The sequence below is a fragment of the Phalacrocorax carbo genome, chromosome 22, assembly GCF_963921805.1.
Source record: "Phalacrocorax carbo chromosome 22, bPhaCar2.1, whole genome shotgun sequence".
NCBI lineage: Eukaryota > Metazoa > Chordata > Aves > Suliformes > Phalacrocoracidae > Phalacrocorax > Phalacrocorax carbo.
In genome coordinates this window covers 1,062,266-1,082,034 of record NC_087534.1, presented here as the reverse complement: position 1 = coordinate 1,082,034, position 19,769 = coordinate 1,062,266, and the positions used below count along the sequence as shown (strand labels likewise).

General features: G+C 49.6%; 1 protein-coding gene across 3 annotated transcripts in view; it reads right to left on the bottom strand.

Moving 5' to 3' along the window:
- Positions 1-1,898: 1,898 nt before the first annotated feature.
- The window catches only part of GRIK3 (glutamate ionotropic receptor kainate type subunit 3), a 123,802-nt gene continuing 105,931 nt past the window's right edge, over positions 1,899-19,769 (bottom strand). For 2 of the 3 annotated variants that reach the window (XM_064471528.1, XM_064471529.1), the window contains exons 12-16: positions 18,047-18,165; positions 15,138-15,355; positions 7,688-7,910; positions 7,200-7,450; positions 1,900-6,327 (exon numbers count right to left, since the gene is read on the bottom strand). In XM_064471528.1, coding sequence (XP_064327598.1) covers positions 6,133-6,327; positions 7,200-7,450; positions 7,688-7,910; positions 15,138-15,355; positions 18,047-18,165 — 1,006 coding nt within the window. In that variant the 3' untranslated portion in view covers positions 1,900-6,132. Of the gene's footprint in view, positions 6,328-7,199; positions 7,451-7,687; positions 7,911-15,137; positions 15,356-18,046; positions 18,166-19,769 lie in introns of all 3 variants that reach the window. The other variant, XM_064471527.1, reaches the window with a different exon arrangement.

Genomic DNA, 19,769 nt, shown 5'->3' with positions numbered 1-19,769 from the left:
ATGACTGTCTCTCGGTCTGTTAAACGCACCATGTAGTGCATTAGAGAAGCTGGATTTCCTGCTGCCCTCATTCTCTCTGTTCCATCCCCAAATTTTCATTAAGGAAATCAGCTGTATTTTGCTTATGAAAACATATAGGTCCAAAGTTGCCTGAGTCCTTCCTGAGCGTCAAAGTCTTGGTTTGGTTTGAGGGAGGAGGAGAGAGTTGGTGTTTGTAGCTGCCGGGTGCAAGAGTGCAAGGTGGTGGTTCGTGTCGGCTGTCCTTCCCCGCGAGCAGGCACTGGGATGCTTCAGAGCTCTGATATCCAGGGTCAGGAAAACACCTGCTCGCAGATGGACAATTACCAGTTTAAAATGAGGTTTTGCTGAAAGAAATACACGTTAAAAATTGTTCTCCCTGCTGAGCTGAAAATCTAAAATGTCTAAAGGTTCCTGGACGGAACAGGGCGGTGGGAGATGGGGCAGAGACGCCTCTCTCACCATTTCCCGATTTTCTCCCTCTCATGCCCAGAGGGACTAATTGGTGCTCAAAGGGAACCGATCTCCTTTTTTATGAGTGAAATCTGTTGTCTGATTAATTATTCATTTGTAGCATGATTGGCAGCTTTGTGGTGGTGGGTTCACAGTCAGTAAAGGGCGATCCGTTGACTGACAAGGTTAATTGCTGCCTCGCGTTATTGGTGGTAACGATTTATGTTGACAATTCCTCATATTTCTCGCGCAGGCAGAGGTTTGCTGCGCAGGGTCAGCCAGCGCTGCCCTGTCCTGCCCTGTGCTTTCCTCGGCAGCCGTTCTCTTGCTGCAACCCTTGGCACGTGGGAAGGGATTTCGTTCCCAGAAGTGGGTCTCACATGCTAAGCAATGTAGAAGAAGCTTTGCAAAGGCATCAGTTGCTTTTACCTTTTTTCCCCTTCTTCTTTTTGACATGTTCTCTGCATATTGATCAGGGTTCAGAATATAAAAGTGAGCCTCGGCTCTGCTCTGAAAGTCCCTCCTCGTCAGGAGCGTCAAAGCTGAGGTTTTCCAGGGGGCTCGAGTGAATAGAGATGAGAAAGATTTATGAGGGTGACCCTTAAATATTATTAAAATGGGAAGGAACTGTCTTTTAAATCTCAGTGTACAGGAAACGGCAACTTTTGGGGATTATTTAATAAATGCGCAGCCACAGTCCCTAAAATGCCACCCTTCTGCCCCAAACACGCTTCTGGGGCAGTGCCCATCGCTGCGGTGGGGGAGAGGAGGGCTTTGGGGAGCGAGGCCAGAGCTGGGCCAGCTCTCCCCAGGGCTGTGCCTCTGCTGCAGAGCCTCGAACGGCACAGCTCCCACCGCGGGCGTCGATCCCTGCCTGGAAGCCACAGACGTTTTCTCCCTGCCTCAATATAATAAAGCAGAGTCATAAAGATCTCAGACTAATAAACATTGGCCTTTAGGGTGCTTTCAGCTTTTATCAGGCTAATAAGATTTTTGACTTGCATCCAAAGGGGAAGCAGGTAAACAGAGCTTTTATGAACCTGTGGTCTTGTCGGAGGGTCTCGGGCTCAGGCACCTTTCCGTAACGAAAAGCGCACGCAGCCTCCAGGCGAACCACCCTGCCAGAGCGTTTCTGCGGGTGCCTTGTCACGGAGTGCCTGGACTTAATTCTTTGTCCGACACCAAACGTTCTGTAGGCGTACGAGGGCAGGGAGAGCTGCGGCGCCTGAGCCTCGCTGCCTGTCTTACCCGCTCTGAGCGAAGGGGAAGCAAATGGGATCTGTCCTTCCGCTCCGTGGGCTGCGGTCAGGCCCAGCCTCACCACCCCAACCCCACGCAGAGCCCCGCTGGCGAGCAGCTCTTCTCCTGAGGTGTCTGGGTTTAGCTGCGAGTTGGGTTTTTTATGACTGACTTCTTATGGCTGATTATCAGGAGAGGCAGGGGATGTCATTAAACAGCTTGGGTTTAGGTATAACATTTCAAGAAGGAAGAAGGCAACTGTTCAGTATAAACAGGCATAAACGTCATTATTTTCTAGAAATTATTCTTTATTTAAAATTTAAAACCATATTACTTCATACAGCAAACTGTGCACTTCGATATATCACAGTGTCTTAAAAAGGAAAATAATCAGAATTTTTTCTTTTGTTCTTTCTTTTTTTGGAAATTTTATTTACATCAGCCTAGAATGATCAGCAAGTAACACAGTTACTATGAAACCAAAATTGTTACAAAATGTTTACAAAAAACTATATTCATAGAAATTCTGCATGTCCACAAAGGAAAATCCCCTGAATGTCACGGAGACCATTTTTTTCCTTTTTTCCACTCTTTTCTGTCTTTTTTTTTCTTTTTCTTTTTTTGTCTTTTTTTGAGAAACATGTCAAAGTAAGGTACAGACAGCAGAGGGCTTGCGACGCCGATGCCCAGGACCGCTCCTGCGCAGCCAGCCCGAGCACCCCGGCGAGGCCCGCGCGGGGACGTGCCGTCGCACCCGCAGGTGCTGGGTGCTGGGGCTCGGCGTCTCCGCGGGGTTTGGCCGCGCGTGGCTCGCGTTAGTGACAGCTGCTGCGATCGGAGGGGTCCCTTTGCAGCCACCTTCCCAGAGACCACCCGTGCTCGTGCCTGGCCGAATCCTGCTCCGCAGAAGCACCCGCAGAGGGGAGCGGTGGTTGCCCGGAGCTGCAGCTGGTTCCCCTTCGCATATTCCATCCCTTGTGGATCCGTCATCTCGACATCGTACCCAACACGCGCCGTTGGTTAACTCCAAACAGAAAAGCAACCCCAAACAAAGCTACCTGCCGTGCCCCTGCTCTGTCTCACAGGAGAGCTGGAAGGAAAAAGCAAGTGATAAGGGGACAGTGATGAGGTGGCAGCAGTTTGGCTACAGTCTGACAGCCCAAACCTCTTCTTTCTTTATTTCCTCCTCACTTTTCCAGTTCCTCTGCCCACCAAGTGAGAAGGAACTGATTTAAACAAAGTTGGAAGTCAGATGATTTCTAAAAGGTGAGTCGCCAATAGTCACAAACAGGCCCCAAGATATCTCGCAGAAGGCTTTGAGGCTCTGTCCACGGGTCTGCCCCTTCTGAGGTCTCCCAACGCATCGCTGCTCAGCGTCAGGCTCGTCGCTCCTCCTCTGCGGTGAAACACCGCATGGCTTATGGGCTCCTGCGCTCCTCGGGATGAAGGCCAGGAGTACGCAGGGGCAAGGGGACTAACAGAAGAGACTCGGGCTTGCTCAGCAGTGTGGTGGCAGGCTGCGCTAGTTAACTTGTTCTGGGTGGAGCTGCCCCTGGTTTACTGCAGGAAGGCTGAGGTCTGAAACCAGCTCACCTCCCCGCGGGAGCTCGCGGGGCCGGGGGGAGCCAGCGGTCCCGCCAGGCGGGGGTCCCACGCAGCACCCCAGCTCCTCCGTTGGTTGGAGTGGTGCAGAACATTTCCTTGTTAAATATGTCAAACGCTTTAATGATGAGGATTTAAACAAACCACCATAATGTAGATGTGTGAAGTTAGCTGCTATTTTGTGGCTGATTTATGGTCAGTGCGGAGAGGGGAGGGAAAAGGTTAATCTGCAGGGTTTGGTCGTGCTGGCAGACAGCACCAGTAATTCCAGATTCTCACCTGTCACTCTGGGATGTTTGTGAATAAAATCAAATCAAACTGGTGTCAAAGATGCATTAATGGGGTTTATGGTATTAGTAATATTTATTGATTTTAAAAAAAATTGCCAAGAAGCAAAATGAATGCTGTTTTCTGTGGTATTTTACTCTCTGGACATTTAAAGCCAGTTTCAGGCTTTTTTTTTATCTCTGCTTTAATCGCAAAAATCTCCTTCTAAGAGTTGAGAGATCTGCAAAGGGAACATAAAACCTACTACCCTGACAAACCTAAGATTTTGCAAAGAAATACAGAAAGAATGTCATTAGCTTTGGGAACAGACCCATGCATCCAATCTGCCCTCTGCTCCAGGTATTTGCTCAGCAAACTAATAAGAATACAACAGCCATTGAATTGGCAGCTTTCACCCCTAATTTTTCAGTGTTTCTATAAAAAGGTGAAAATCTAACGTAAATTCTTTGCATATCTTTACTTCAGTCAAAATGTGACAAACTACCTTTTTTTTTGTTTTGGGTCACTATGTTGCTTTTTTACATCATGGAAGGAGAAAATAAGGACAAATTATGATCTGTGGCAGGGGAACAGCTATCTCCCCTTGAGCTAATTTGCTAATTCTGATCAGCTCCAAAGACAACCTTCCTGACTGAGCCTCAGAATGGAACAGGTGGGGAAAAAAATCTGAAATCAGCTACAGACAGGTTTGTTCCTTTGGGCGAGGATAAACTTTGCAGAAAGGCCTTGCAGCTAGGGGAGGGCAAACCGGGTCAGCTCGGCTTCTGGTTCCTGCGGCGGCCGTGGCACCTCGCTACGCTCACGACGCAGAGGGCGAGGCTGTGGGAAGCAGAGCTCGGGCACCGCCGCGCTGCCCCCTGCCGCGCTGCCCCCGGCCCTCCAAACCAGGATTCAGGCGGTGGGGACGGGAGGGGTTTCCAGCAGCAGGTCACTGTCCCCCTTACACGTGTGAGGGCAGGAGGGTGCTCTTTTCTTCAACACCAGTGTTTAAATCAGAGCTTTTAAGCACCTTTGCGATGTTCTCCATGTGATGTTCTGGGTTACGATGGGCAGAGCCGTTTCTCTTTGTTTCATTTTGCAAATGAATCTGCAGAGTGTCCCACTGGCCACCCGTGCGGTTCCCTGTGGAGGGTTGGAGCTGAGTGATGTTCCTCGAGCGCTACTTTAGGTCAGCAGAGGGGTCTTTGGTAATTCTGACTAAATTCATCCGCAGGACCAGCCTTCTGGGTTAAGCAACCTGAAAATAAGAACACAGTTCATGGAAGATTTCTTGAAAACATTTTAGTGTGTGTTTGCTTAAATCATGTGGAGATGCTGCCTGAGGGGCTGCGGTTCACCGGGCAGAGCAAGAGGGGCGTTGGGCTTGGCTCACACAGTGCTGCTGGTCCCAGGCCAGCCCTGGCCCTACAGGCTGAGACTTCGTCTTTCAGGTCTCCGATGCCATGGAGAGCATTTAGTCCCGAACCAGAAATACGGTCCTCTCCTGGTGTGAGCGCGAACGCAGCAGGGCTGCAGTTCAGCGCTGCTGAATTTCATGGAAATTGATACCTGTTCAGCTCTTGGAAACAGCTCTGCTCCCGCCGCTGCTGAAGCCTGCGGGCTCGGCCGCTTTCTGCGCTTCTTTGCAGGAGGGACTGAGCTTTGCAGAAAGAGTGAAGGAGCTGAGGACCTGGAGATCACGGTGTCACCCTGGGCACGGGCTGGAGCTTGGCACGGGGTGTGCGGGTGATGTCGCTTGGAGATGGCAGTAGCTCCCGGGCATGCCACACGCTGTCCCATCCCTGGCCGGGCCTTCGGCTCCATTCCGGCTTACTTGCCCCTTCGTAGCCAGCTGTCTTGGATCTACTGATGAACGTGTGTGTCACCTTCTCCCACCACACCCCCATGTGGGCTTCCAGCTGCGGGTGACCGTGGCCAGCACAGCTGTGAGGTAAAGGACCACTGTGAGCTGCTCTGAGAGAAGGCACGGCCTTGACCATCACGGTGCGTCACAGATACCTCTCCCTTTCCTAGACAACGTACCCTAAATGTGCTGTGTATGTCAGTGTGGAGTAGATGCTCACGCAGACAGCTGCTCACGCTGCACCTGACAAAGTGTTTCTTTTTATTGCCATGCTAAAGAAGCCTTGCTCGGGGGCTCCTCCTTACCCGCCGAGGGTCGGTTTGGCTCAATTCTGTTTCGCCTCCATGTGGTTTTAGTATGTAAACATCAGACTCCTGGGTGGTGGTGTGTTTGGACTCCATGAGGCCTGTAGGATCTAAGCATTAAAAAAAAAGAAATGAAAAATAACAAAAATAAAACAGAAAAGCCCCAAGACCAATGTTACGGTCCGTGCTCTGAAGTTCTTGCTTCTATGCCGGTGATCAATGCAGCTGTGTTGTAAAGGCCTTGTTCTTGAAATGAACCAAACCAGGCTTTTTGTTTTTTCCTGTTTTTTTTTTCTTGTTTTTTAATCCTTTCTTCCCTAGTTAAGAGTGCATCCAGCCTTGTCTGCTGCAGTTCCTTCCCTCCCGCCCCCCCGTTCCCATTCCCTAGGGAAACACAGGCGTCAACCCGGTGTTGCAGGTCATGTTGTCCTTCCCTGGCAGCCGTCGATCGTTGAACGTGTGCATGTTGATCACGGCGTCCGTCTTCACCATGACGGGTGGCTGGGGCTTGTGTTTGACCCGCCGCTGGCAGGTGAGCGACAGCCGGATCTCATCGGCCATGGCGCTGCAGAAGGAGCGCTGGGGAGAGCAGGGACAAAAAGCACCATTACTCCTGGCAAAACAGCCTGCTAAGCTCTCCATGAGGAGGATGCTGAAACTAGGCTCTGCAGAGGGCAAGCACGAGGTTTAGGCTGCCTTTAAGGCATCAGCTGTGCTTAGTGGAATTTCAGTGATGCATGGGCATCTGGTTGACCCCTCTCTCCTTTGGCAAGAACTGTACCTTTGACACACTAAATCCTGCAAAAAGGCAGAGCTACAGGCGGCTCTTGGAGTGCCAGTGCTTTGTGTGATCCCTGCCGGGGGTCTGGTAGATTTATGTGCTGGGAAACAGAGGGCTATCGAATCCTGCTGGGCAGTTTTCCTTCATCTATCTAGTCCATCACGTGGGCAGCTTGCTTTGATTTCTGGTCACGCATGCAAATGCACTTTCCACCTACTTATGTACCACGACACGTGAGGAAAAGGGGGAGAAAAAAGCATAAAAGCAGTCCTCTTTTCATGAGCACTAATCAGCCACTGCGGGTGGGATGGGCTGTTTGTACAAGTGTTGTGAAAAGCTGATAAAATAGTATGAGGCTTCCTGGTGGACCCTGACCAGTTCCTTGAGGCTCTTTGAACAGGAGTGGGGAGAAGAGATGGAGACTTCGTGCGTCTATACATTACATCTGGCATATGCAACGTGACTGTGGCGAGTGGGTATAACAGCTCAGAAGGGTCCCTCCCAGGGACCTCTGTCTGTATTTTCACGACTTATGTGTCGGCGCTGGGACCTCCCGGCGCAGGGGCAGGGCTCAATCCCTCTGCCCAATCCCTGCCTGTCTCTGGGGTCAGCGTGCAAAATCCTTAATGCTGGGCTGGTGGTGGTGCAGGGAGACTGAGGAAATCAGTACCTGCTCACGCTCCGCCGTTTTGCGCAGCTTGTAGATGAACTCCACCATGGCCACGAAGACGGACAGCACCAACCCTGCTGCCAAAACGATGAAAATCCCACCGATGTTTTGGATGCCCAGAGCACTGGCCTCCTTGTTCTCATCCTCAGGACAGCCATTCCCTCGCCACCACTTCTCCTTCATTATATGAAGCTTGTCCTCCTCCTGGAGCTGGAGGATGGCAATGGTGATCTTGTCCCTGTACGGCGACCCTGGGGAGGGGGAACACCATTACACACAGAGAGAAAGTAGGAGAAAAATCGCACGAAGTAGGGAATGGCTCTGTGCTAAGCAGCGCTGTTCAGACCACTCAACAACAGGCAGAGAGCGAAAGCTTTGGTATTTGGAAATTTGCTGTTGTGAGTGGAGTGTCTTAATCCCGACTGTTGTATTTGTGGTAACCAGCCCCTTCCAGGGCTACCTACAGAAACCCCACGGCTGCCACTCACCCATGGGAGTTCCGATCCCATAGCCTTTGGAATCGATGAGCCCCCCGATCTGAGTCAGGTTGCAGTTCCTCTGGGTGATGTACTCGATGGTGGTTGACTCCATCAGCAGGGCGTAATCGGCTGTGAGGGTTCGCTGGATTCCTTCCTCGTTGTTCTTAACAAGCGCTGTGGGTTTGCTGCTCATGAAAGCCCACATTTTTTCAAATGTGGAAATTTTGGATTTCTGGAAAGACAGTACCCCCCACCCCCAAAATAAGAATTAGTCTTCTATTTGCAGAAGCCTCGTGTCTTAACCATGAACGATAGTACCAGTTGGAGAAGGGATCACATAATGGAACCAGTACCAATTTGACCTTGCCTTAAATATCTCTCTACTTTCACTGCCCAACATTGTTTGGCTTCACGTTGCTGTAACAAGAAAAAAAAGGTTCCAGCACGTGTCGTGCAGACAGTCAGCAGGAGGAGTCACTGCTCCAGAGACCTCATCCTGCAGGTGGGACCGAACCGCTCCTTCGCTTCAGTAGGGTACAGCGAGACCCTGCCTCGATGCCCTGCAGAACTTGCTAGGGTGACAGGCTGCCTGTATATCTCTTTAAACGTAATAGTTTCCTAACCAGAATTTGGTTTATCCTGTAATGTTTCTGCACAATGAGAGAAGACAGAGAACATTTCAGAGAGCATGTTTTTCTTTTGCACACACTCCATTATATTTTTGTCTTTCCTCAAGCATTGCAAGGAAACATGTCTCCTCTCATATATGTGCAACTGCCAAACAAATTTAACGTATCCATGTAAACAGAGGCATAGAAATATTCAAGAAGATTGTCTTACGGCTAAAAATAAACATGGATATTCTTTCACTATCAGCAGGCATTCGTTAAAAAAGGAGGAATATGTTTTCTAGCTTACTATTCATGTGAATGTTTTTTTCCTTCTTCTGGAAAGTGTTGGGTGAGGGGAAATACGGTTCTTTTAAGTCCTTCCATAACATTCGAAATATATCATTTATCTACGACCACCTCCTTAATCGTCTCTGTGTCAGCTGTCACAAAAGACACAGCAGGCTTTAGTCTAGACAGACCCCCCAGGAAAGGCGCATCGGCTTTCTCTTGAAGTACCCCCTTTGCTGGTCGCTGGGCTCCCGTGGGTGAATGTCGCTCCCATCAAACCAGCTCTATACATCCAGTTGAGCTCTGGAAAAGCACTTGGATATTGAGGCTTGTGTTCATGCCACTGCCTGCTCCTTTATGTGCCATTCTTCTTTTCTGCCTAATTTCTTGGTTTTCCTAGGCCTCTTATAAAATAAGAGGCAGCTTAGTCAGCCAAAACCTCCTCCTCCTCCACAACACTACTTAGTAAGAGCCTGGAGCTGGCTGATAAGTTGGAGGGGCTGATAAGTCTTTGTGCTTCGCCTTGAATAAGGGTAACTGCTCACCTGCAGCTGCACGAGGAGTCGCCGCAGCAGAAGCTGCACTTTCTGGTTTAGCTGTCGTTTATCTCTGTTTTGGGTCTCTCCTTCCGTACGAAAGCAGGAGATGGAGCCCCAGCCCATCCCCACAGTTGCTATCACATCTCGTTTTTCAATAGCACCCAAAACGTGCCAGCATAGGTTCTTCTCATAAAAACACCATAAATAAGGGTAAATTAGCTAAGAAAAAAAAGTCCCTCATCATACGCTTAATTTTTTCAAATGCTTTGCCTGTCCACCTCCTTTCTTTCAGCATATTTAATATAAGTTGGCACGTCGCTTAACACCCCAAGGTTGGTTAGTACAGCACAGTGACAAAGGCTGCTCCTCTGCCTTTAGCCCTGGGGCTCATCCTCCTGACTGAAATAACCACGGACTCATTTCTTCTCAGTTAAAGCTCATGCTTGTTATAATCCACTTGATGAACGTGCAGTAGTGGATGTGCCGGAGCAAACTTCATTCAAGAGGCAGGCTAATCTCCCTCGCTTGAAAATCTGGGCCAGTGCCTGTAAGGTAGATTTGTGGCATCTATCAAACCTCAAAGAGCAGCAAGAAATGTAGCCTCCAAAAGGATTATTAAATATCTGTGCATTACAATGGGTAATTGAAACGAATAGCATACTTGGCTTGCTGATAATGACTTGTTTAACATTTATATAGTTCACATCAGAGGCCTCTGGGTTCACTGGCTCTCCTTTTCTCTCCTTCTCTTCCTGCATTTAATGCTCCTTGGGTGTTGACACAGAGCTCTTAAACAACATCAGTGTTCTCCCAGTTTAAAGCATAGAGCAAAATAAACTGGCAAAAAATCAATAGGCTGCATTTAGTGAAGCTAATAGGACTTGCATGAGGCATTGTAGCTCTTCAGGCAACTTAAATTACATGAGACAGGGCTCCCTGGAAGAGAAAAAACACTTTCTCTTCTCTTCTTAAATCTCTACTTCTGACTAGCTGAAAGGACTTAATTGTATTTTGAAATGCCAGGAGGACCCCAGCTTTCCCAGCTCCATCTGCGCTGCTTCAAGCCCCTCCGGGCGCCCTGGGTAGGGGGCACTGGGCCGGGGGCACCCATGGCGGGGCGAGCATCCTCTCTGGCTGGAGCACACTGAGGTGAGGGCTCACCACGAGGCCAGAGCTACCTGTCGCTCCTTGCTCGTGCCTGATGAAACAGCCGAAACAGGGACCTGGCAACACAGGGCTGAGCCCCTCAGCAGGGAAGGGCTGTCCCCCCGCAGCAAAAAGCCGCTGGTTGCAATGGCCTCATCTTCCCCGAAGATAAGGCTGTGCCGGCTCCTTCGGGGAGGGCAGGTCAACACACGTCTCTGTTCAGGGCAATCTCAGGCTCTCCCTGTAGCCTAAAACCGCTACCTCCTCACTGGGAATTCATTTCCTATTAGTTTCTTTAACTTAGCTAACACAAGGTAAGAACACCTCTTTTCCAAGCGAAAATTCACCAGCTGTAATTCTCAGCACAGCACTAGCGGTTTGATAGGCCCGGCTATTTGTTAAAAGTCCAATTTAGAAGCAATTGTCAGTCATTGTGAGAGCAGTCATCAATCAAAATTGCAGGAGCAACCCTGGCGAGGAGCATACGGTGCTCCAGCTCACACCTAATTCTGGAGAGCTTTGACCACTATACATTTTTTTCCTATTGGGGGAAAAGTTGTTCCTTCCCACCTTTCCTCCTCTCAGAGTACTTCATCTGTGCTGCAAAGGTGGTCGCTCGTTTATGGGAATTTGCGTGATGTCACCTGAGACCATGCTGTTCACAAGGAAACACATCTTAGTAGTAATTTAATAGTCAGTAAAGAATCCTGTAAATTGCGATTATGTTGGTGGCCTCTTTTGTGTGTGTGCTTACGTTTGTTTTCCTGGACCTCTGATTTTACAGCTTAGAGCAATTTACCTTACAAAGTCCTTACTGGGGTTAGTTACTGGTTTGAACTGGTATTTGCTTTGCTGTGTTGTGGCTAGGTGCAAATGTTTTCTCTATGGAATCACTGTTTCCTTTTATGGGCTGCATAAAAAAAATCCGAGCTGGTGGCAGGCAGAGAGACCCTGCGGTGACCCTGCATCCTCTGAAGGGTCCCCGGGTCCCCCCCAGTGAAACTTTGCTTTGCTGTCAAAGGTAGATGAAGAGGAACTGCTTGGTTGCTCTGAAGCATTAAGACAAATGGCCTGACACTGACTTCTTCCTGGCAGAGAAACTCCAGAGTCAGGATCTCCAGAACATTAGGAATGACGGAGATTATTGCTGCTAAACAAAGGTGGCGGTTTGACGCTGCCCATCTGTGCCGCTGTGGTTCACGCCAGGGGGATCGTGTCTCTCTCCCACCGATTCAGTGGAGCTTCTCCTCATTTTGGTTGGGATAAGTTACATCAGAATCTGGTCTGCTGTCCCCTGCTTCCTAATAAAACCCTGCGTTGGTGCTAAATGAGATGCATGTATGAAGAGCCGAGTACCAGCCCCTCTGAATGCAGCAATTGCAATGACTCTGAGAACGCCTCTAAATTCATTCTTTAGAGTCACAGCTCAGAAGCTACCTTTAATAACCAATGCTTCAAGACCAGTCACCCAAATAAATTAATGGAATAGTTTAGAGGAGCCACTACAAGGCATCTTGCCAAGACATATATGCTTTTTTATCAGTGAAATTGGCAAGAAAGAAACTTTCAGGCTTAAGATTTTCAATTCCAGCCTGTATGAAAAAATAAATTGATTTTCACCAACTGAAGATACTTACTCTTGAGGATTTAACATTTCTGTTCAAGTGAATGTATAGGTACACACATACGTGCACTCTCCCACTCGTACTCCAAACTGCCCATTAAACCCAGCATTTGTTCAGAGACAGGCAGCATCCTTTGCAAGATATGAAGGATTTCTAGCATGATTTATAATGAATGCTAGATGCTGTTCCTGAATTAATTGATCTGTGTTTATCCCTGTAACTTGATCTGCATTGCCAGGGAATAAATCGCTTCTCGAAAGTTCTTTTCACTGAGCCAAAATCTGCCAAAATCATAGAATCATAGAATATGGTTGGTAAAACTCTTGTGCTTCCCGTTTGCTGTAGTTGGTTAGCACAGCCGCACCGGCGGAGACCTGCTACTGTGGGTCTGCCCCAGAGGTGTGTTTTGGCTTGGTTCAACAGGCAACTTCTGCAGTGACTTTGGTGAGCTCTGCACGAGCCCTTGGTCCCCTGACCACGGGCAGAAAACTGGTTTGCGCTTTGGGAAGCATCTCGGGGAGCAGTGTGCAAGGTGTTTGCCTTCCTCTTCCTCCCGTTTCCTGTTGCTCCCTAAGCCTAGCTCCGGGACGGTGCTCTCCTCCTGCGGCCCTAGCTCCTGCTTTGTCAGCCCTCCCAGGTGCGGACCCAGACGAGGTTCAGCGAAGGACGACGGCCACAGCACCAGTCACAGAGGGAGGGTCTGCAGGGCCCAGGCCGCGGCTTGGGGGCTCAGTCTGTGTGCTCCGCAGCTGCTTTAACGTGGAGAAGCGGAGGAGCGAGTTCCTAATGTGAGGGGGTTGGCTTTGGGAGGCAGTCACACGAGGAGCAAGGCAGCAAGCTGGGCTAAGTCCAAGCGGATAATCCACAGAAGAGGTGCAGTGGGGGATCCCAGTCAGGACGCTGCCATCAGCCTTTTGTCCCAGCAACGACAGTCTGTTCAGCAAACTGCAGGAGTGCTTGGCTGCCAGATCTCCGGGAGCTTTTCAAGAGCAGCAGCTGCACAGCAGCTCGCTCTCTCCTGGTAACCCCACCTTTCGCCGGGCAGAGGAAGGTGACACGAAGCCTCGTGCAGTTCGCCCTTCCGTCAGTCCAACCTGTCCAGGGTGCAGATCCTCGGCGGGCACCGGCGGTGCCCGTTGCTCTGTCCTCCAGACCTCTTGCTGTTTGACGGATGTCCCGGCGAAGGTGGTGCCAGCAGAGCACCCCTACCGAAGCCACCGCAGGATCTGCCCAGTCATTTGACAAAGACCTCACTGAGGGGAGGGAGACGTTCTGGCTCTCCCATATTTCTTTGTACACGAAGGACAAGTGAACATAGCATCCCACGTGAGCGCTCTCACTGCTCCAGTAATCGAAATGCTTGTCAGAAGGAACATCCCTGAGAATTCATCTCCAAACAACAATAACAATAAAAAGAAAAAGGAAAATACACTGCATCAATAAACCCTGCCAAATGCCCGTTAGAAGCCCAAAGAATGATTCTGGTGGATAATGGTATGAAACAATAAATATACTGTGTCCTTGATGATTTTTAAAAAAGACAGTTTCCTTTTATTCCCATATAAAACTCATATTGGAAAGAGTTGTTAAAACACAACAGTAAAAGCCTGTCTTTCCCTAATAGCTGTTGTAGGATTATATCGCGTTTGGAAGGTAGCGCAACGCATCTGACCGTGCCAAAGACCAACCTGCATGCCCCAGCTCACTGCAGAAGGCAACCCGCAGCGACCTGCTCTTCTGTGCAACGTGTTCATTTCCCAGAATTAATTAAAGATCAAAGCAAAATTCTCCATGTTTCTTTACCAATCTGTGATCCTGCCTGGCCAGGTGTAAGCATAAAGATTCAGAAAGTATAGTGGCTCCTTAACGAAGGCCTAGCCAAGAAGAGCTGAGGAAGAATGCTGCTGTTTCTTGTCATTAAAATTCAGCACATTGGCTTACTTTAATGGGTCTTGGCCATTAACATGCGGATGGCCTAGTCTAGCTGCCTTTATACTGTGCCCATGTACATCCTTGCAGCATTCCAGGCACAACCTGCTTTTTAAAGCATGAACTGTTTGTCACGCTTTGGCCCGTATAGTTTCTTCTGAATTAGGGTGACCAAAGGGGGAAGGACGGTTCCCCAGCGCTGCTCGCAGCAGGGTGCGGGGGGAGGCAGCCCCGTCCTGCAGCCAGAGGCTCTGACGTGCCAGCGCTCCCGCGCCGTGCTGGCACGGTGCTCAGGGAGAGCATCGGGCCCTGAGCTCTGGCGGCGCTGCCGGGGAGCCCGGCCGGCCCTGCCCCGCCTGCATACGTAACTCCGAACCCCTCCTTCAAAGACGGCTTTTTGAGTTCATTGATGAAGTTAAATTCTTCGCCAAGCCAGGGTGACCATTCCTTAGATCAATCACCCCTCATTTCTATTCCTTTATCCTCGCTCTTCTTTAAAAGTGTGTTTTTACAGGCCGGCTGTGGTTTAAAGGTCTTTTTAAGACTCTCGGTTTCTTTCCATTTTTGAGGCAATAATGAATTATGAACTCTCTTAGCACTCTTCTCTGCAGTGTTGGCTAACTTCTGAAATTAATTATCCTTTAAAGAGAAGAAATTAATGTAATTTGATTCTGATGCATTGGTGGTGTTACCTTGCACAGGGTTTCAGAGGTTAATAAAACTTGACTATATTAACGTGGGTACCTGAAGGACAAGAAAGATATTTCAGCTGTAAAAAATACAGGTCAGGGAGGGCACTTTGCAACATCTGTCCAGCTGTAGGTTTCATTTGTTCTCCTTCTGTCCCTGACGGCTGGCTGGGCCAGCCTCAAGGGCTCTGTGGGGCTGTGATGGCAGAGACAAGGAAGGAGCTGCAATGGGTGAGGTGCGGAAATTGGGAAGATGCTTTAGGGAACCTAAGATTTTTCTGTAGGGCTTTAATATAAGATACGCCTGTCTGTTGTGCCTAATATATGCTTCGCTCTAGGGTGCCTGAGCCAATATTGCGTACAGTCTCTGATGCTGTAAAATCAATATCATTTTGTAACTGGGACTTCAATTAGCAATGGAGAGGGGAAATTAGCCGTGATGGGAATCTAGGTAAGCTAAACTGACAGGGGTCAAAGTCTTGACAAGGATGCGAGACTGAAACAGCCTGTTTATAAGGAGAAGCAGTGGTGGCTTAGGAGGCTTTTTGTCTTTGGTTCTTTGTTCTCACTCCTGTTGGCCTGGCAGTGCTGCATCTCTGCCTGGATGGTAGAAAGCCTTTGCCTAGTCTCACCTTGAAGAAGGTCATTGTAGCTCCATCCTTCACTGCTCCATACTCTATTTTTGTCTGCTTTGCCAAGTCATCTGCCGAGTCGATGGGGGATTCCATCCTCTCCACCGTCAGGAAGGCGGCAAGGTTGGCCGTGTAGGACGAGATGATAATGAGGGTGAAGAACCACCATATGCCACCAATGATCCGTGTAGACAGTGCTTTGGGCATCAGCTCAGAGCCTGGAGCAGGAGATGGGGAAGGAGAAGGAGGGAAGTGGAAACAGAGAGAGAAAGGACCTGTTTTACATACACATACGTACATTATACACACACACACGTATATATATGAAGCATTAGGTTTCACTATCAAAACTGTAACAGCTAGGCAATTAAAGCCAACTGGTTTTGAGGAAAATTATCCAGCCGTCTTGCATGCAAGGAAATCAGTGGGGTTTTCGTAGCATGTGTAGAAAAACCCTCTCCCTTTATTGCTGACCTTGGGTACAACGCACGATTTAAAGGGAACGTTCAAACTGAAGTAATTAACTAGGCTGCTTTTATGAGATTTAAATAGCAAGCCATTTATGAACTTTTATGAGTGTTTTGTTCGCCATTTAAAAAGTGCTTTGGTTTTATACAGATTACTTTTCAAAGGACTCACTCTGGGGAGTGTGTTCAAATACACAAGGTTTAAAAAAAGATATCAAACAGCAAGAGAAAGGAACTATCAGGGTCCAGTACTTTGAATACTGGTTAGAAGTAGGGAAGCAGGAAATATTACAGCATAAAAGGTATAACAGGTCTGGAATGACTTTTACTGAGCAGACATGAAGGAGTAAATGGGTTGTGCTATTTTTGTAATCACCCAAGACACCTCTTAAAGCCAGGAAGGAGCTTTGGGTTTGAAACAACTGCGCTCACAGGATATATCCAACCTGGAATTTGCAACAAAGATTGGGCTTTGCAAAGCAATTTTAAGCAGTGTGACATCAAAGCCTAGCATGGAGTGTAGCTTTTCTCCTATCTGACTGCAGCGACGAGGCACCAGGAAGCAGAGGAGCCTTGGATATCGAGGGCTGCTTTGGCTCTTCTCAAGATCCTGCTTCTTTCCCTTTCCATCTCTTGCCCTTTGATGCATTGGACGGTGTGACATCAGTCTAGCTTTGAAATATTTTTCTTCTTAGATGCAGAATAGAGTTAAAAAGAATACAGCTTTTTTCATTTATCGGTATCTGATAAGAGGATGATTCATCCTGCTAAACCCTCTTGCTGGGAACTGTCACTGTCCATCAGGGCAGCCGAGATCTGGGAAGAATCTCTATTACACGCTGCAGCGGGAGCAGCATGGAGCAGTAGCACTGTGCATGCCACCAGGCTGATGCTGTGGTTCTTTTGCTCTCTGGGTATAACTGCTGATAATGGTAAATTAAAGTGTGAGAAATGTTTGACATTTTCCACTTATTTCTATTCCTGGATTTTCTGCAATTAGATCACAGCTGAATTTTGTTCCTTATTCAGAGCTGCACACAATTTCCCCCTCTGCTGTCTCCTGAACAGATTTACTCTATTCATTCCATCTATATATATTCCATTTGCTCTGTTCCGTCCGCATGTATGAACGTAATCCCAACCATATCCTGTTTCTAAGGTCCCCGTAGTTGTGGTATCTTACACTAGTAACACCGAAAGCGTTCGGTCTCACACGCGGTGGCTGCCGGGCAGAGCGGCCTGCAGAGCTCCTCGCCATCCTCTGTGACCCGGCAGCTTTGCCCTGTGCTAGAGGGACTTTCAGGCCATTTCACAATGTGCAGAATGACCGCATGAGGATAAAAATGGAGTCAGACTGGGGGGCAAGATGCCCTGTCTTCTGTAAAAGTTGGTTTAAAACAGAGCAAGCCAGGGCAGAGATCCTGAAATTAAACAAATTGCTTGAATTAACAGAAGTAGGAATTTACAGGATCTGTGGGATGCTGCTGAGTTTGGTGAATTAAACAGCTGGGGGAGCCGAAGGCAGCGCTCCTCCTCGGGGCACAGTGGATGGGTGCTCCTCTGTGCACGCCAGCAGCAGGACACGTGTGAGCACGCCGCCGCTCCACCATCTAGCTGTGCGCTTCCAGATGGCACCCTGGGGAGCTGCTCCTTCTGACACCTGCCAGAGCACGCACACTTCATTAATAGCAATTACTGTTACGCAGCGGCACGCGTGTGCCGGCAGCCAGCTGCAGCTCGCGGGGCTCTGCCTCATGGCGCGAGCCACGGCGCTGTCCCCGGAGCTGCGGGGCGATCTGTGGGATGGGGGCTTTGACCCGCGGAAGGTGGAAAGTACAGATAGAAGCAGGTGTCAGAAAGGAAAAAGAGACTGAGAAGCTCTGGCCTGCTCTGACGCAGAAGAGATCGGATGGTTTTCTTGGCATAAAAGCCTTGGACCTTTTCCTGGTGCCCCAGACAGGGCCTAGCCCTGGCACACGGCCCCCTCTGTTTCTCCATCCCTGCTGTGCAGGCGAAGCGGCACGGCCCAGCGCCCGCCCGCATGGAGATGAAGTTCAGAGTGAGTGAATAACAGCAAACGAAGGTGCCAAGAGCTCCTGAGCTGCCGATCGCAGCCGGATGCCCCGATGAGGTTACTGTCCCACCAGCCCTTTGCTGGCCGTGCGCGCAGCTCCGGGGCAGCGGCTCCCTCGGGCGCTGCGGTGCCGTACGCGCCCAGCACGGCGGGTCCCAGGAGGTGCCAGGGGAGAGCTGCCTCCCCTCGGCCGCACCTCACCGCCTTTCAGTGGGGAGCTGGGAGCCGGTGTGGACGAGCGCTTCTGTGCCTGTTCACATATTTTATCTGTTGCGAACAAAATACATTTTAAATTTAAAAAGCCATGGCAAAAGGCCCGTGCCGGAGAACGGGCCGGAAGGTGTGTGGATGGGAAGGTGCTGCCGTACCTTGCTGCATCAGCGCTCCCATCCCAAACCAGAAGCTGTTCAATAGGGTGAAGTTATTCTCCACGATGTCTGATCCGGGGTTGCAGGGGTGAGCATCGTACCACTCATACGGGCTGAACCTACAGCGGCACATGGAAAGCAAGAGCTTGTTAGTTGGGATGTGGCATGACGGACCCTAAAGGAACAGGAGAAAAAGAGCCGTAATACACTTCATGGTGCTGTGCAGGCCCTGCTGCCTCCTTCGGTTGTGCAGCTTATTAAAGAAAAAGACAAATTCAGCCAAGATTCTCAGAAGTGACCAGCATGGCTGTAAGCCCCGCACCCTGTTGCAGAGAGCAAAGAAACCTGGGAAGCCAGGTCCGTCTGAGGTGTCTCAGGTTGCTTCCCCAAAGCCTTCAGCCACTTCAGATCACCTCTGCCACGCTACATCACACAAAAGCGGCTGGAGCTCACCACTGCGGGATGGGATGCGGAGCAGACGTGCGACCTCTAGCCTGAGTATGGAACAGTTCCAAAACCTGGGGAAAAATGGCATTTCTAGATCGACTGAGGGGAGACGCTGCAGTGGTTCTGCAGCGGTAGCTGGGACAAACCGTGGTATTTCAGGGGACTCTCCTGCTAGTGCGTGCGGGAATGGGGGTGGGATTTAGCTAGGGGAGAAGCAGAACTTTCCACCATCGGGCCAAGCAGGAATCCTTCAGAGTCAGGGCAGTAGAACAACAGTGGAAATTGGTGCAGGTTTGCCGTGGGATGCTGCAATGCTCAGCCCTGTTGCACGTGGTGGGAGAACACTTACTCCCTGTGGGGGCATGTTTCCATGGGCAGCCCTGGATACTTGGGCAAAACTGAGGGAATTTTCCGTGATTATCTCTCTACAAATCCTGCCTGGGTCTGGTAGACAAGCGCCACTGTGAGCGTAGCTCTTTTAGCCGGGATCTGGGGAGGATGCTCAACAGGAGAGATGCTAATATTTTTAGAGCTGTTTATTTACATTTTCTGAGAGTCCTAAATTTTGCTGAGATTAAATTAAAAACATAATTGGTATAATTGCTTTTGAACCAAGCATTAATTATCATCTCCGCTTCCTTCTGAAATCCCTGTAGCTTCACAACAGCCCTTTCTCAAAGCCCAGCCCACAGTTTGTATTAGGAGATATGTAATTCTCTGCCAGACGTGCTGCTACCCAAGGAGATGTCTTGTTGCTTAATTTCAGACAGTTGGATGTATTTGGAGAAAAGAACCACAGCTCTCTCCCAGGTGCCCTTTGGCACAACCCCCCCCCCCCAGCAAGCAGCTGCCCCCACTTCTGCTCCGCACAGTCACGCCGGGAGGGTCCCCTCGGAGCCCGACGTGGGGATGTTCGTGAACATGGAGCCATGGTCCCTGGGCACATGAACTGAGCGGGGCGAGGCAGAGGAGGGTGTCCGTGGGGAAGACCCTGTGATGGGGGATAGACTAGGTGTCACGCACAGGACTTGTGGTTTTAGAGAAATTCATTCTAGGTGCATCTGTCCTACGTTTTGTTTCTGTTTTCCACATGCACGATACAGGGTAACGACCTCTCCTTTCCCCCCCTTTATCTCGCCTTCCTGCAGCGGGGACCGCTGCGCTCTGGGTTTGCAGAGTGCGGAACCAGAGGCCTCGCCGGGGCTGCACCCTGCCAATCCTGCTCGTTCGTCCGGGTAATGGCTGGGCCACTCTTACTGCCCACCTCCCTCTGCTT